Source organism: Lissotriton helveticus, chromosome 10, assembly GCF_964261635.1.
Source record: "Lissotriton helveticus chromosome 10, aLisHel1.1, whole genome shotgun sequence".
Classification (NCBI taxonomy): domain Eukaryota; kingdom Metazoa; phylum Chordata; class Amphibia; order Caudata; family Salamandridae; genus Lissotriton; species Lissotriton helveticus.
This window is the reverse complement of record NC_136071.1, coordinates 227602146-227615110: the sequence shown is the minus strand read 5'-3', so window position 1 is coordinate 227615110 and position 12965 is coordinate 227602146. Positions and strand designations below refer to the sequence as shown.

Sequence of the window (12965 nt, the reverse complement as noted above, 5' to 3'; positions counted from 1 at the left end):
TGTCCCCTGATGTAAGTCCCAATACTTTGGGCAAATACAGGCAGACACCTTTGATTAATGGCAAGATGGCTCAGGCCTATAGGGACACTTGTGCCAGTGTCACCATGGTGACACCTAACTTTGTGGACCCTGGACAGATCATGCCAGGTACAGATTTCCTGGTGACCAATGCCAGCAACGTCACTACCAGTCATAGTATGGCGATTGTGGCTTTCTCCTGGGGTGGAGTGAAGGGACAAAAGAAAGTTGTAGTCAGTTCAGACCTCCCAGTTGATTGTTTGTTGGGCAATGATTTGGAGTCATCACTATGGTCAGAAGTGGAGCAGAGGACTCACATGGAGATGTTAGGCTTGCCAGCACATGTGCTTGCTGTGACTAGGTCACAGGCCAGAAGATGCCCCACTGAACAGGTGCTGGATCCTGAAATCATGGACCAGACACCTTCCAAGAAGAAGAGCAGTAGGGTTAAGGCTTTGCCTTCCCCCTTGCCCCAGGTTGAGGATCAAGTCTCTGAGGAGGCTGATCTGAGAGAACTGAGGGAAACTGAGCCTAAAGAGCTTGAACTTGATCAAGTTGAGTTTCTGGGCTCAGGGGGACCCTCCAGAGCAGACCTGGGGAAGGCACAGTTAGACTGCCCTTCCCTTGAACCCCTCAGACAGCAGGCTGCTGCTGAGGCTGCAGGGAATGCCACAGGTGCCCACAGGGTATACTGGGAAGATGGACTCCAGTACTCTGAGTCAAGAGACCCCAAGCCTGGTACAACCAGGAGGCTGGTCATCCCCTTGTCTCTGAGAGGTTTCCTTCTCACCTTGGCCCATGAGATTCCCCTTGCAGGTCATTTAGGTCAGACAAAGACGTGGGACAGGCTTGTCTCACACTTTCACTGGCCCCACATGAATGAGAATACCAAGGAGTTTTGTCGCTCCTGTGTCACTTGCCAAGCCAGTGGTAAGTCAGGTGGCACAACAAAGGCCCCCCTCATACCACTACCTGTGATGGGGGTCCCCTTTGAAAGAGTGGGGATTGACATTGTTGGTCCAATGGAACCCCAGACAGCATCAGGGCACAAGTTTATACTGGTGGTGGTGGATCATGCCACCAGGTATCCTGAAGCTATTCCACTTAGGACCACTTCAACACCTGTAGTGGCAAGGGCCCTAGTTGGAGTGTTCTCCAGAGTGGGCTTCCCTAAGGAGGTTGTTTCTGACAGAGGTACAAACTTCATGTCAGGATATCTGACTGCAATGTGGAAGGAGTGTGGTGTGAACTACAAGTTCACCACACCCTATCACCCACAATGCAATGGGCTTGTTGAGAGATTCAACAGGACCCTCAAAGGGATGATTCATGGGCTACCTGAAACTCTTAGGAGAAGATGGGATGTCCTGATCCCCTGCCTCTTGTTTGCTTACAGAGAGGTCCCACAGAAGGGGGTTGGCTACAGCCCTTTTGAGCTTCTGTATGGGCACCCTGTAAGAGGACCCCTGTGTTTGGTGAAGGAAGGATGGGAGAGACCTCTCAAAAAGCCTGCAACCAACATAGTGGACTATGTACTTGGTCTCCGCTCCAGGATGGCTGAGTATATGGAAAAGGCATCTAAAAACCTTGAGGCCAGCCAAGAACTTCGAAAAGCTTGGCATGACCAAAAGGCTGTTCTGATTGTGTACCAGCCAGGACAGAAGGTGTGGGTGCTGGAGCCAGTGGCCCCAGCAGCTCTGAAAGACAAATGGTCTGGGCTCCACACCATCATTGAGCAAAAGGGAGAGGTTACCTACTTGGTGGACCTTGGAACTCCCAGGAGCCCTCTCAGAGTGCTCCATGTAAACAGGCTCAAGGCATATGTTGACAGGAAGGACATGAGCTTGCTCATGGCCACAGATGAGGGACAGGAGGAAGAGAGTGACCCTCTCCCAGACCTGCTCACTCAGAATCCTGATGATGGGTCAGTAGATGGTGTTGTCTTTTGTGGCAGCCTCACTGAGCATCAGCAACAGGATTGCAGGCAAGTTCTGCAATCCTTCAGACATATGTTCTCTCTAACACCCAGCCAAACTGATTGGTGTACCCATGATGTTGACACTGGGGACAGTCTGCCTGTCAAGAGTAAAATCTACAGACAGCCTGATCATGTTAGAGACTGCATCAAAACAGAAGTGCAGAAAATGTTGGAGCTGGGAGTCATTGAGCCCTCAGATAGCCCTTGGGCTAGCCCAGTAGTTCTAGTGCCAAAGTCTCACACCCAGGGTGGTAAGAAAGAGATGAGGTTTTGCGTAGACTACAGAGGCCTCAATGCAGTCACTAAGACTGATGCCCACCCAATACCAAGAGCAGATGAACTTATAGATAAATTGGCTTCTGCCAAATTCTTAAGTACATTTGATTTGACAGCTGGGTATTGGCAAATCAGGTTAGCTGAGGAGGCCAAACCCAAGACAGCATTTTCTACCCCTGGTGGGCATTATCAGTTTGTGGTAATGCCCTTTGGTTTGAAAAATGCACCTGCCACCTTCCAAAGGTTGGTGAATCAAGTCCTCACTGGGCTGGATGACTTCTGTGCAGCATATCTTGACGATATTGCTGTCTTTAGCTCCACCTGGGAGGATCACCTGGTCCACCTGAGGAAAGTGTTAGAGGCTCTGCAAAAGGCAGGCCTCACTATCAAGGCCACTAAGTGCCAGATAGGGCAGACACAGGTTGTATACCTGGGCCACCTTGTAGGTGGAGGCCAGGTTCAGCCATTGGAGAGTAAAATACAGGCCATCCAGGACTGGGCTCCTCCAATCACCCAGACTCAGGTTCGAGCTTTCTTGGGCCTGACTGGTTACTATAGGAAGTTTGTCAGAAATTATGGGTCCATAGTGACCCCTCTTAATGACCTGACAAGCAAAAAGATGCCAAAGAAAGTTCAGTGGACAGCAAGCTGTCAGAAAGCATTCAATGACCTCAAGCAGGCCATGTGCACAGCACCTATCCTTAAGAGTCCAGATTACTCCAAGCCATTCATTGTCCAAACAGATGCTTCTGAGTTGGGTGTGGGAGCTGTTCTGTCTCAACTGAATTTTGATGGTAATGATCAGCCTATTGCTTTCATTAGTAGGAGGCTGACCCCCAGAGAGAAAAATTGGTCAGCTATTGAGAGGGAGGCCTTTGCTGTGGTTTGGGCCCTGAAGAAGCTGAGGGCCTACTTGTTTGGCACTCACTTCACCATTCAGACCGACCATAAGCCCCTCTTGTGGCTAAATCAGATGAAGGGTGAAAACCCCAAACTGCTTAGGTGGTCCATTTCCCTACAGGGGATGGATTTTACAGTGGAGCACAGACCTGGTACTGATCACAGCAATGCTGATGGGCTCTCCAGGTATTTCCACTTAGAGCAAGAATACTCACCTGGTCAAGGTTAGTTTATTGTCCCAAAGTTTGGGGGGGGTCATGTAGGAGAGTAGGGTCTGCAATCCTATGATCACCCAGATTTTTGCTTTTTGCTGCACTGGTTTACGACTTTCCCTGGCTGTGGGCCTGCTAATCAGACCCACAGCCTAGCTGTTCTCTCTATCCAAATTGTACTCAGGTACTGAATTGGCACTGGGCCCTCTCCAAGTCCCTGTACCCAGGGCTGAGGTGCACCCAGAAGTCTCCCAGGGGCTGAAGCATGTATTGTGCCACCCCTGGACTGACTAACTAAACTGACACAACTGGCTGCACGACAGCTGGGGCAAGGTGGTGTACTCACCCTTTGCTTTAGATATAGTATACCTATATCTAACCCTAAAATGGACACACAGATCTCCTATCAGTCACTCCTATGGCAGGCCTTAACAATCCTGAAGGCAGAGTGCTTGGAATCGTGTGAGATGGTGCTCTGGCATGAGCTGAGCCTGTCTGCGGCTTTCGGGATCTATCCCTTAGCCGTTTCCATGATATCGCATACCATATACTCTTAAGTGCATTATAATCCTCGCGGTTATATGCCAACTCTGGTATCGCTTTATCAAAACATGTCGAGTAAGGTGTCATACGAATTGGAATACTAACCCCTCGCCAATTCTGGCGACGGGGTTAGCATTCCACCCTTCTAGAGGGACACAACATGTATGTAACCTCTAACCCCGGTTAAAGTCAAACAGAGCCTCAGCTCCACAAAATGGATGCTGCCACCGAGACACAAGTCTGCCCTCCTGCTGCTGGGAGTCCTCCCAGAGCAGGAGATAAGGACAAAGGGTTTCCTGCCAGGGGCGGTGCCAGCACCGTCCCAGACAGGATTTTGTGTATCCTAGGTAGGCAGGGCTTCAGAGGAAGGTGACTGCAAGTGGCACACCGGTGCTCACTGTGCATAGGCCGGCTGAAACCAGTTCCAGGGGCACTCCAGCCCCTGGCCTGGGGAAAGCCCGCCAAAGGAGAGGGGTGTAACCACCCCCCTCCTGGTCCCACCCCTAGGGCAGGACTTAGTCGCGTGCCAGCCCCCTTTTCCCAGATAAAGGTAGGAGCAGGCCCCCTTCCAAATTAGATCATCTTTGGAATCAAGACACGACTTTCTACGAAAGGACATCAAGATTTCTTCTTCAAGATTCTCCCTTGTGACTAAGGAGTAGTCACCCTGCATCCGCAGGCACCATCCGAAGAACACTGCGGTCTGCTGTAAGTCCTTCCTCCGGAATCCGACTGCCCAGCTCGACAAGACCCGGCTTCCCTGGCACCTCCGACCTCTACTCACCTCTACAGCCAAGCTGAGAACCGTGAGTGCGACGAGACCTCAAGGGACCGACTATTGCCAAGACTGCACGACTTCTGCACAGCAAGCCCGCCGAGTAATCTCCTGGCGAGTGCTTTGGGGTCCGAGAAGCCCCAACCCTGAGCAGCTCCAGCACCGAAGAGCAGCCCCCCAGCATCTCCACTATCGGCGTGGGGCCCTTCTGCTTTTTGCTGCTCACTGCGTTGTTTGGCTACTAGCCCGCTGGCTTGTGGCCTTCTGAACGACACCCGACGACATCACTGCTGCTAGTCTGGTTGCTCCAGACTGGCCCTTGCTCCCTTCCAGAAGAGGAGCACCCCGGACCCTTCTGGTCCACTCAAGACGCCATTTTGAGTCCACCGCGTGGGCTTGAATTAGCCAAGGCTTTGTTGCCCAATCCTGGGTTCTTCGACGCCGACAGCTTCATCCATCGTGGGACAGCTCGCCTCTCCATCCTGGTCGCCGACAACGCCTCCTGGTCCGTGAGATCTGCAGAGCACAGCGACGCCCACTCACCTAGCCGAGGTGACTACCATCCGGTGCCCTCCTGGTGCCACCTGACTACTGACTAGTAGTCACGAACTTGGTCCCCTCTGCTTTCAGGTATCATCCATCTTCAAGATCCAGGCTTGGATCAACTCGAACTCTCTTCACTGGTCGCCTGCCAGCATCTTTCTTCCAGGCTCCTGGTTCGTCTACGAGGATTCCCGACGTCTTTTGAGACCTATGCAGCTGCAGCCCCTGGGCTAGGTAACTTCGGCATTTCGGTGCCCCAGCATAGCCTCACTATCCAAGGGTCAGGATCCACTGTCGTTTTCTCCCTACCAGGTCGGGTTCGCCCGTGAACACTAACTTTAACTTTACTAGCTATCATAGACCTTGTCCCGCATCCCGCGTGAGAGTGCACACTCTGCACCCGAGTCCCCTGGGCCTCCTAGAAGTAATCTAACGATTCCATAGTCAAGTCCTAGCGATTCCAAAGCCTATTAGTACTGTACTTACCTGCTAGTAATTTTGCATTCCACTTTTAGAGTATATGGTTTTCCGTGCCCCTCGGGCATTTGTATATACTGTGCTAACTTAAGTATTTTCGTAAGAGTTTTGTTGTGTGCCTAGCACCCTGTCCTCATAAAGAGTACCGGGCTGTTGTGATTCTAATAAATACACTGTTATTTTCATAACACTTGTGTGGTGTCCTTTCACTGGGTGTTCAAGGGGTAATGTGATGGTAAAACAGCTGGCTTAACACGCCCTCTAGAGTCTTAGCCTTAGACTGCTCGTATCCATGCTACTAGGATAGCTGGTCTATAAGGTTGACTTACAACCAATCATCAATAAGGGTTGTTTGGACTGATATATAGTGATCACTAGAATAGTGAGCACTGCACATCAGGCCAACTTCTCACACCATGGCAGTAGAGTTCATTTGTTTTGCAGCGGTGTGGCTGGACCCAGTACCTCCTTTCTAATATCAATGGTTATATACGGAAATGTTTAAGCTAAGGACTCCTTGCTGTTCCCAGCCAGATTGAAAGTTTACTCTGCCCAGAACTCACACTTCTTTCCAGAGCCGGATGATGCATGGGGCAAGATAGATAGAGCTGCGGGCCCTAATGAATATGCTACTTACCAGTATGCATCTGTTCTTGGCATGTAGGGCTGCTAACATTCATATCTAGTGCATAGATCGCCGCCTAGTGTTGGGTCCGGATGATTGCACATTGTTGTCCTGGAAGAGTCTTCGAAGTATCACGAGATAGGTGGCTCCTCCCCTGGACTACAGTGCGCATGGGCATCGGCTCCATACCCAGATTGTTTTTTTCCGCCTCCCCCGCTCGTCACTGTGACAAGAACCCTGGATGTAACCTCCGAGCCAGACGACGGTCCCCCTCGGGGCTGGGATACGTTAGGGCTCCCTCCTCTGCTGAATCACATATGGAATGAGATTCCATATGAGAGAGCCAGAGGTGAGCAGTGTCCTGGAAGACGGAGTTGCCTGCCTTGTCCAAGGCTTCCAGTTGCACTCTTCTAAGCACTGCTTCGAAGGTCCCATCTGACAGTTACTCCTCAGATTGCGGACGCCATAATCAAATAACCGACTCACTGACATTGGCTCTTATCATTTACACCTAACTAAAGTGGGTTTTCAAAACCTGTTATACTACTATTGATTTGTTAAGTGTTGCCTGTTTATACCTTAGAAGTAGATTATGCTTCTATAACTAACATGTTGCTGGGCGAACTTCCCATCTCCCAATTGGCGCACATTGGGTTATGAGCATTACTTGGGCCAGCTACCATAAACATAGTTCACAGACTCCTGCCAATAATGCGGGCCCAACTGGACCACCTTACAGTACTTTAGACGCCTCGGTCACAGCCCACCCCTCCCGACTGGTCTCTTTTCGCTGCCACAGTGGCTAGTGCCCAATATAGTTACTAGGATGTTACTGTGGATGTTTAGTTGTTACGCTATGACCCTGGTGTTGGGAGTTAGGTAGTTCGCATTGACATGCCTGGTCATGTCCCATTCATATCATATTGTTTTTTCGTGCTAGCGAAGGGGCTCTGGGATAACTGTGCTCCATCTGCACCTGTATCCTCCCCCCCCACCTAACTCAGCTATCATGCTTCCCCGCTTCCCTTTATCTCACACACCATGGCTAAACTAATGTTCATCTCTTGGAATGTAAGGCGGATGTCCTCAGCTAGAAAGTAATACAACTTCCATACCTGTCCTAAGTGGCAAACTAAGAGCATTGCCTTCATATAAGAAACCCTCCTGGTGAAGGGCAAAGGCCCCAAACCATAAAGGCGCTGGAAGAATCAGCGCTACTGCACAAATCACTATAGCTATGTCAAATGCGTATTGATTTGGATCAGAACTATGGTCCCCTTCACCAGTGTCAAAACAGTCATCTACCTTGAGGGACGATATAGTTTGGTAGAGGGGGATTAGATGGCATGTCATCCTTTCAGGAAGCATATATAGTCTCCAAAAACAGGCCAATCTCCATTCTTAGCACACCTCTCCACTCAACGTTTTCAATGGTGTCACCTCCCCTGGGTGGCAAATTTAACTACGTATTGGTTTCCCTCATGGTTAGGTCATACCACCATTTGCCTAACACACACACATGTTTCGCCACACTGACTACAACGGGCAGCTCACTGGGCACTGGTGGGCATCTGGAGAACCCTCCACCTCAACATGCGGGACTACACTTTCTACTCTCCCACACATGAAATTTATGTCTGCTTTGACCGTTCTCTCTGTTCCAATTCCATCCAACTACTGGTATACAATATCGAATATCTTGGCAAAACCGTCTCAGATCACAACCCTGTGCTAAAGCAACTCGTGTGGGTCAGCTACATTTCACCGATTACTACTTGGTGACTCCAATCTTCAGTTCTGGAGCACCATGACTCTAGAAAGCAAATTCAAGACAACATTAGCAATTACTTTACAGAGAATAGTGGCAGCACCTCTTCCCATCTTACTGAATGGGATTCATTTAAAACAGCCCTGAGAGGTTATACCACATGTACATTGAAAGGGCCCCACAAGTCAGTGTTAGCAGTTCTGGAAAAGACAGAACATCTCTCATGGACATGAAAAGGATGTCAAGGTCTAATGCCCCTTCAAGGGATACGCTACTTACCATTAGACAATGACATGCAAGATTGCTTGAGTCACTGAGGTGCAAAGATTACAAAACTCATAGATCTAATACACATACGGAAGGGGATACACCTGGGAGGTAGCTGACTTAGCTGATAAAACAGGATGCGGATAGGATTTCATCACTGCATTCTGCCTTTCAGCAGACAACATGCTACACTCACAATCAGCCACCCACTCTACCTTTTGCTCCCATTACCACACATTATATAGGCCTGACCCTTCTCCTGTAAGAGCTCACATTACTGAATTCCTGGAGAATATGGCCCATGTGCAGATCCCAGTTGAATGTGCGGAGTCTATGACCACGGAGAGAGAGATCAGAGGTGCCAACCAAGACTTCGCAACTTGTAAATCCCCAGAACTGGACGGTCTTCCAAAAGAATTTCCTGATCCCGAAACTGGCTGAAGTATATAATTGTGCCCTGTGTGAGGGCTCTCTGCCTGCCCCATGAGTGAAGTCCTTATAGTTTCCCTGCCCAATCCAGGTCGTGATCACCTGGAAGTCTCCTCCAACAGACCTGTAGTCATTCTCAACAATGATTATTGATTGTAAGCAAAATATTAGCTACGAGAATACAATCGTCGATCTCTGATCTGGATTATCCAAATCAAATGGCTTTATTCCTGGTAGAGCAACCACCCTAAAAATCAATCTCCTGCTGGAGGAAACACAGCGCAGTTGGCGATATTCAGGGTGCCTCGTGTTGGACCTGGAAAAAGTGTTCAACATGCTTGATTGGACTACGTGTTTGAGGTACTACAGAGGTTGGGTATGGGTCATTAGATTATTAGGCCGATCCAACTACTTTACACACATCCCTCAATCAGGGTAAAAACAGGACAATTAATATCCAAATCCATTTCTCTGAAACGAGGCACCAGACATGGGTGCCCCCTATAACCTCTACTAGTTGCATAGGCGGTGAAACCACTAGCCCTACGGGTCCACCAGTTGAGACGTGACTGGGGATCCCATTGGGTAAGAAGATACATATGTTCTCCCTATAAACAGATATGCCCTAATATACTTAAAGGACCTCCGTGACGGAGTAATAGAGGTAGCGGAGTTACTTCATACGCTTTAAGTGGCCTTGGGCGTCTGAGTCAATTGGTCCAAATCTTGTCTGTTCCCCTTAAACCACAGCACAAACCCTTGATGCAGATGAACATCAAATGATCTGGGAAAATATGCCCTTCTGTTATCTCTGCATCAACATTTGCTATCCCAATAAGGATTTACTAGACGGAAACCAATTTTGTGAGGTCCTCTCCATAAGGAAACACACCGCTTTTTGAAAGGTACAGCATATGGCAGTCCCAGGTAGGGCCTCCCTCATCAAAATGGTGATGCTGCCACAATTGTTTTGTTACTACTGCTCCGGGTACTTAGATGCCACTTTCGCAACCTAAGCATGTTGGGTTACTTGCTATGGAGCAATGGTAGACAGAGTGGTGAGCTCCTAACTCAGGCTCCCCACGGATCAGGGGATCCTAGGAATCCCAAACTTCAATCACTATTGAGGGCACAACTGCAGTGGCCAGCAAGATGGCTAACTGGCCAGCATTTACAGGACACAAGGGCCCGCAATGAAGACTAGCACTATTAGGGCCTGACTGGGAACTGTAACCAGAGCTGGTCCTGGCAAATGGCACGGTCAGCCCCACGGGGATGGGGGGGGGGGGGGTGTTAGTGGAAAGCTTTGTGCCACTTTTGTTGCAATGGTCCTTACTGATATAAAACCAGGACCCAAGGTTCTAAAACTGGCCCCCACCGTGGCGGCCCACCGGGGAAAAGCCCGGTGCCCACTACAGCCAGTCCGGACCTGAGCACTATAGATCACACACAAATCCTCTGTCTGTGTAGCCTCTGAGCCAATATCATCTAACCGGCTGTTAAACATAGCTCTCATCTGTTATTGGAAAGCATTGGAAATCATGCCGGACGTGGTGCCATACGCGCCGGCGAGCCCCCTGAGGTGCCTCCACTACAGGGGGCTCGGCATCAGGACTCCCGGAGTTATCCCAATACACCGCGACAAGCTGCTTAGGCGACCTCTTTAAAGATGGACCACTGATTCCATTTGACACACTAACTGAACAATATGAATTGCCCCGGGACAATTCTTGACACATCAGCCTATCCTGGCTACACGGAATACTATAACAAACAATACTGACTGTGAGCCCCCATGCCTAATACTTTTTACACACCATCGAACGTGGCAGTAAATTGATCTCGTGGCTCGTTGGAGCAATTCATAACCATACCATGGTTCCTTTATCCAAATTCCAATACAAATGGGGGACGGACCTTTGCCACTGCCTCACTCAGAAAAGAATGGGACAAAGCCCATTCTCTCCCGCACAAAGTCTCACAGAATATTAGGTTCCAATACATTTAGTTCAACATACTCTATAGGGTAGTGGTCCATAACCTTTTGACTGCTGTGGGCCCCCCCCCAGTTAATCAATAATGTAACCAGAGGACCCCCACTGAATGATTATTAGGATCCGGGGACTACCACAGAGTCATTACTGGAATCTGGGGATCCCGCCTATGCAATTTTGATCATTTAAGCCACAAAACAATATTGAAAAAATAAAGAAACGGGCATTCATCAAGCACATACATAGATGATGAGAAATGTAATCTCATCATCCATACTATGTTCTGTTTGATGCACATGCACTGCTCCCACAAATCAATTGGAAGATACCAAATGAAAATGTAGTCTCCAATTTCAAATTACTTCAAATTTACAGAACACGTTAAATTACCAATTTTACATTTTTCTGCTTTATTTATTTACACGTTATTAATCTAGTAATACTTTTTTATTTTCAAAGCAGTTGCAGACCCCCTGAGAAGGCTTCCAACACCCTCAGGGGACCCCGGACTGCAGGTCAAGAAACGATGCTGTAGGACATTAGTGACACCGGCACTTCTCCTAAAATTGTATATTGCAGCAATGCAGATTGTTCCCGCTCCTAATGTGGAAATGACACACATGTTCTGGACTTGCATAGTTAGATCGCTTACTAGAGCGATGTATTCACCATACTCACCTCAGTGACAGGTCAACAAGGTCTCTTTAAACTTGAGAGCTGCCCTCTTTAGCTTATTCAGGCAACCACAATCCGGCAAGGTTGTCAGTAGATTTATAGACCTCACTCTTTTATTAGCCAGACAATCACCATGAAATGCAAATCCTCTTCCCCGTTTCATGTTCCTCACTGGTGCGCAGTTCTACTCCAGTGGGCGCAGAATAAGGCTGGGGCTCTGCGCTGGGAGAAGGCCAGGGGACTCGAGAAGCTCCCATCGCAGTACAATGGAACAAACTGAATATTGCCTTCCCAGTAGATATTAAGAATGATGTTAGACCCTCCCACCCCAGAGCAGCTGGGTTGGCATATATATAGCTATTCATGATTCTCTTCTATTTTATACCCATTATGACAATAAGGACTTCACACGTTACCCTTACCAGTCCCCTCCTCTCACAGGTATCCATAACGTTTCACACATTTTATATATAGCCCTTGTAGTGCATTGTAGTCCGGGGATGAAGGCTCCAGATCCAGACAAAACCACCGGAACTCCTGCATACGTTCCTGCGGTTACCCTCCATTAAACTCATTACCAGTCTTGTCACATTGAGTTTTCATTTTTGTTCTTCTCTTTATCGGTCACTTTGTTTATTCGCCTGCTTGGATCCCTCAATGTTGGGCATCATGGTAACAATGTTGCTGGCTTAAACTGATGATTACATTACACAACCGATTTACTCTTAAAAACCATTGTAGATGGAGACATATCCTGATTGTAATAGTCTTGTATTATATCCGTATGGCTAAAAACAGCATCATGCATGTTACGCATATTGTCAACCAAAAACTTGCAATAAAATGATTTTAAAAACAAACAAAAAAGAATCTGAAAAATCTAGCCCTACTAAAGTTCTGAAATGATTCCAGCAGTACTTTCAGAAGTAAAAGCTACTGATTTAGTTGGAGTTTACCTGGTCAAGTACTGCGAATCCTCCACGGTGTAGAAACCACTAGCTGATCCTCCCTCAACGTATGAAATCTCGTTGTCAAACACCTGCAGATGGAGAGAGAGTTCATCTGGGGTCACTAAGAGTTCATGAGGTTCAAAAACACAAATCATCTATCCAGACTTCTAAAAATGCCAACATCGGAACCCTTCCTCAGCTACTGGATGAAGTAATAAGAATCAATTGATGTAAGCTGCGATGTGGGTACCTTGTCAAAAATCTGAGTTTTTCTAGAATATTAAGTAAACAAGGACATGGCATGTACAATATTAAACAATTGGGATGTCCGATGATCAGTACACGGATGTTTCAAAATGATCAACTAATCATCAACTAAACTAAATGCAGAAGGCGGCCATGCCAAGTTTGCCCTGATAGCTCAGCATCCATTAAAGTGATTCTACTATGCTCGATCTTCGTTAGAATGGTGCACAAAGTGCCCTGTTGCTGTCCCAAAGCAGGGTAAAGTTATACCGTTGTTACTAGAAGAGTT

At 48.1% G+C, this 12965-nt stretch overlaps 1 protein-coding gene across 2 annotated transcripts in view; it reads right to left on the bottom strand.

Annotated features, from left to right (window-relative positions):
- FLII (FLII actin remodeling protein) overlaps nucleotides 1–12965 on the bottom strand; it is a 244281-nt gene that overhangs the window by 89260 nt on the left and 142056 nt on the right. For both annotated transcript variants that reach the window (XM_078665183.1, XM_078665182.1), the window contains exon 15: nucleotides 12437–12519. In XM_078665183.1, coding sequence (XP_078521309.1) covers nucleotides 12437–12519 — 83 coding nt within the window. The remainder of the gene's footprint in view (nucleotides 1–12436; nucleotides 12520–12965) is intronic.